A 4,422-nucleotide genomic window follows, 5' to 3' on the forward strand; every position below is an offset into this window, starting at 1 on the left:
AATTTATTATTTTTTTTATATATATATATATATATATAACATTTCTGTCCCCCTCACTTCTGAAATGATGGCTACGCCCCTGAGTAGAAGTGATACCTGATGAAAGAGGGAAGGTGGAGCACAGAAAAATAAGGAAGTAAGAAAGCTATTGTGGGTGTGTATGTGTGTATGTATGGGTTAATGCTCACTGGCAGATTTTTGGCTGAGTCCAGATGCACCAACAATAATGCTGATGACAGTCCATCATTGGCCTGACCTTTAGCTGCTTTAATGCTGCTTAAAACCTGAAAAGCAACACATAAAACATGAATCAGTGCCGGCTCAGTGCTGTTTGTGATCTACATAGTAACATAACATTGTACAAAACTTTCTATTCATCAAAGAATCCTGAAAAAAATGGATCACAGTTTCCACAAAAATATTAAGCGGCACAACTGCTGTTTTCAACATTGATTATTTTAAGAAATGTTTCTTAAGCATCTTCTGAAGGATCATGTGACACTGAAGACTGGGGTAATGGCTGCTGAAAATTCAGCTTTGCGGTCACATGAATAAATTACATTTTATTTCACAATATTTCAGTTTTTACTGTATTATTGTTTTTACTGTATTTTTGATCGAATAAATGCCTTGGTGAGCATAAGAGACTTCTTTCTTACTGACCCTAAACTTTTGAAGGGTAGTGTACATTTGTTATTTGATCAGTAAAGTCGAAATTGTTAACAGAAGTCATATCATATCACTTTGATGTGTATAAAAGGTGTGTTATGTTACCTCATCAAGTTTATCAGGTGTAGGGAGAAGAGAAAGCCATTCAATCTTCAGGTGAAGCTTTCCTGTAGCAACATCATCAAGTACAAACCACTAAACACACCCAAACACACACACACACACACAGGTGAAACAGGGAGGATATTTATTATATGAAATCATAAGTTTAATTTCAAAACTTCATACTTTATAATAATAACACTTTATTAAAAGTATAGTTCACTCAAGCATGAACATTCTGCATTTACTCATCCAATGATACCACATGTATAATACTTTTTTGTCATCTATTCAGGTACCTTTAATTTTTGGAAAAGAGGCATTTTTCAAAAATCTACTATTCATGCTCCACAAAAGAAATCAAGTCATAAAGGTTTGAGTGAACTAATAGTTTAAGCATTTTTTCTATACAAGTTTTGAGCTCATTCAAAAATAAAGCTGGGCAGATGTAAGACCAAAATAAGACAAAAAGGCTTTTTTTGCACCTCATCTAGTTTCTGTTCCTTCTCTAGTTCATCTACGTTGATGGTAAGGCTAAAGAATACATGAGGAGAAACATCAAATTATTAAAAACACATCCACACACAGATCCTGACAATCTTTAAGGTGGAATTCTGAAGTATTATTGCTTGTAATTATTTGATGATTGATTAGATCAATCACAGCCATTACCTTCCCAAATAATCATCCTTATCATGGTCCTCATCATAAAGCTCTATCTCCACATTTTGTCCTGGGTGATCGTACACAAATGCCTAAAACACACATAAACACCTTGGGATGGTAAATAAAAACATGTCAGATTCAGGACAGATTCAATCACAAATTAGTCCCTTACCTCATAAACTTCGTTCCATTTCGGATTAACTGTCTCTTTGATGATTTTGGATCTGAAGAGCTGATTACCGAGCTGAATGACGCCATACGGGTCTGACCTTCCTTTTATCAGACCACCCAGAAACTTGTCCTTCCCTACCAGGTCCTGGGCCTCCAGAAAGTGAATCCGCAGAATACCCTACAACAAAAACACACATGTGATATAAATATTATGGTTATATACATGTATGCATGCGTATGTGAAGTGTACATGTGTGTCACCTTTGGCATAGGGAAGCGGAGTTTGGAAATCTGTGCATCATTTACAAGCGGAATAGTGATTTTGTTTGGCAGCACGAGATAACTGTATATGATATCCTGAATAATGCCGTCACACAGACCACTGTGAAAGAGAGAGAAAGAAAGATTAGTGATGATGTTAAATATTATAACAAACCAGTCAAATGCTTTAAATTCAATCTATCCACCCATCAATAAATTCATATAGCTTATGACATGTTTTTTTCCCCAAAACATGTGTGATATTTTGAAGGGCAAGACTAAGAACTCACAAGTTGTATAGACCACTTTTATTATACTTTTTAGGTAAATTGAGCTTGATAGCTGCAGTTATAATCTTCTTGCATTTGTACTGTACAGAAAACAGCAGCCTAAACATTCTGCTAAGTAACAACTTCTGTATACAGAAAAAAGCTTGATTTTTGGTTGAATGTCTATTCTTGGTATTTATGCTCAGATTTGAAACAAAACACTTTTCAATGTCTTTTTGCTTCCACTAAACACACATCTTCAGTCCCTTTTTTGCTTGAACCATGTGAAATTAAACATTTAGGAAAAGGCAGTGGTTCTTAAGGTGGCCAGGGCCCACTAGAGGGCCTCAGTAAACTTCCAAGGGGGTCACAGGATGACTTAAATTTATTATAATACATTAGTAATAATAACATTTATATTAATATTATGAGTGATATATTGAAGTGTTTTAATTCAATTGAAATGTTAAAAAAGATGTAAAATAAAATAATATTTTTTAAAACATTCCCTCTAAACAACTATTGCTTTTTTCACAGTTCCTGAAAATTCTGAAATCACAAAATGAATTGTGGTTAATTAATTAATGAACACTCCCAGTTTCTGTGAACAAAAAGCTGGAAAGCAAGTATCTTTGTCTTAATTGCACCCAAAAATATCAGAGAAAACATATACTGGGAGGCCTTAATATTGCGTTGAACTAATGTGGGGCTTCCGAATCAAAAATGATGAGAGCCACTGGGATAAGGGGAAAAATTAAAGCACTATAATGCTTCCTCCATCCTCCCCCAGCAGTTCTCCATTAGTACAGTTTTCATTTAAGTACTGGCATTTATAGTTGTTTATAGTCCCTTCGCCCACGCTATGTTAATGACTTTATCTATAGCATTATTTTACAATTAACCTGCATTTCAGCTTGAACATGTAATCACGATTATCATGATTGATTAATTTATTCTTCAGAGATCAAAGAATTCAGATTGATTTCAGCACTGATGTCTAACCAGAAAAGAGCATGAAATATGACTCTTCTGTGAGGGCGTGTGTGTGTGTATGTGTGTGTGTGTGAGAGAGAAAATATAACAAAGGACAAGATCTCGCCACGCCTAAACCACAACATCAGCTCCACCTATGATATGACTATAAAAGGAGAAAAAGAGAGAGAAAGAGAGAGACTCCTCTGGGAAAACACATTAAACTCAACATTTGGACGCACACTGTTGGTAGGGGATCACAAGGCGGACTTTAAGATAAAACACACTATTAAGACCCCATCATTTCCCTACCATCATAAGCGGGTGTAAACGTGGATCCTCTGATGTGGTCTGACAGGAAGAGCAGCATTTCTGAGACTGGAGTGAGCATGCATAATGTTTGTGTGAGACTGTTATCTGTGCCACCTCCAAATACAAAATAGGTCATGTGACAGCATGTGTGTGTTTCAAAGGCTGCCTGATCCACTTTCCAGTTTTATGAAACTGACATAATAATAATATGATTACATGATGTGTGATGGCTGACGTGTATCACTCACTTTACTCCAGGGATGTCCAGCATGTTTGTAAGACCCGTCCAGTTTATATCCAGCAACTGAGAGAGAGAAACAGACACATGTTAAAATATTTAATACATAAAGGTTGCGTATATATATGCAAATGCTTATGTTTGGTTCCTGTAAAATACATCCTTCATCTTTCACAGCAGCAACAAAGCCATTGATCAAATACACGCAACAGTAACTGCCCACTTTTTTAGTGGTCTTGGTTCCGGAAACATTTTTCTCTCCATAGGAATTTAAAAAATAAAAGTTAAATAAATAATTTCAAGCCATGAACCAATCTAATAATCTCTGAGATGAATCACAAACTTTGTTTTTAAGGTATTTGAAAATAGAAGAAAAGACAAAAGTACAAGACTGTGTTCATATTTTATGAAGGATATTGTCACACCCCTGTGGACGGTTGATTGTGGTTTCTCCCTCTGTGTCCTTATTTGGTTGTTCCTGTTCTAATCATTAGTTAATTATCCTCATTGTGCTCACCTGTCTGCCCCTCGTCATCTGCCCTATATCAGTTCCTGTCTCTTGTAGTCTAGTTTGTCGGTTATTGTGAATGTTACCCTGTGTGTTGCTGTCTACCCTGTCTGGATCTCCTGTTGTCATATCATTAAATATCCTTTTATTCGTCATCTTCGTCGTCCTGCCTGGTCTCTAGTACACCCTGCCCGTGACAGAATAACCGACCCAAAAACAGTTTAACTTCCGTGTTCTCCCCTCCGTTTGTTTTC

General features: G+C 36.1%; 2 protein-coding genes across 5 annotated transcripts in view; one reads left to right on the top strand and one right to left on the bottom strand.

Annotated features, from left to right (window-relative positions):
* LOC107721741 (tripartite motif-containing protein 16-like) overlaps positions 1 to 4,422 on the top strand; it is a 258,890-nt gene that overhangs the window by 134,604 nt on the left and 119,864 nt on the right. The gene's annotated exons all lie outside the window — the stretch shown is intronic.
* LOC107721723 (extended synaptotagmin-2-like) overlaps positions 1 to 4,422 on the bottom strand; it is a 30,243-nt gene that overhangs the window by 11,513 nt on the left and 14,308 nt on the right. For all 4 annotated transcript variants that reach the window (XM_016529875.1, XM_016529878.1, XM_016529877.1 and 1 more), the window contains 7 exons: positions 3,671 to 3,726; positions 1,870 to 1,990; positions 1,610 to 1,786; positions 1,444 to 1,526; positions 1,257 to 1,305; positions 775 to 864; positions 189 to 284 (listed from right to left, as the gene is read on the bottom strand). In XM_016529875.1, the coding sequence (XP_016385361.1) occupies positions 189 to 284; positions 775 to 864; positions 1,257 to 1,305; positions 1,444 to 1,526; positions 1,610 to 1,786; positions 1,870 to 1,990; positions 3,671 to 3,726 (672 nt within the window). The remainder of the gene's footprint in view (positions 1 to 188; positions 285 to 774; positions 865 to 1,256; positions 1,306 to 1,443; positions 1,527 to 1,609; positions 1,787 to 1,869; positions 1,991 to 3,670; positions 3,727 to 4,422) is intronic.

Source organism: Sinocyclocheilus rhinocerous, unplaced genomic scaffold, assembly GCF_001515625.1.
Source record: "Sinocyclocheilus rhinocerous isolate Xijiao unplaced genomic scaffold, SAMN03320098_v1.1 scaffold1112, whole genome shotgun sequence".
Classification (NCBI taxonomy): Eukaryota; Metazoa; Chordata; class Actinopteri; order Cypriniformes; family Cyprinidae; genus Sinocyclocheilus; species Sinocyclocheilus rhinocerous.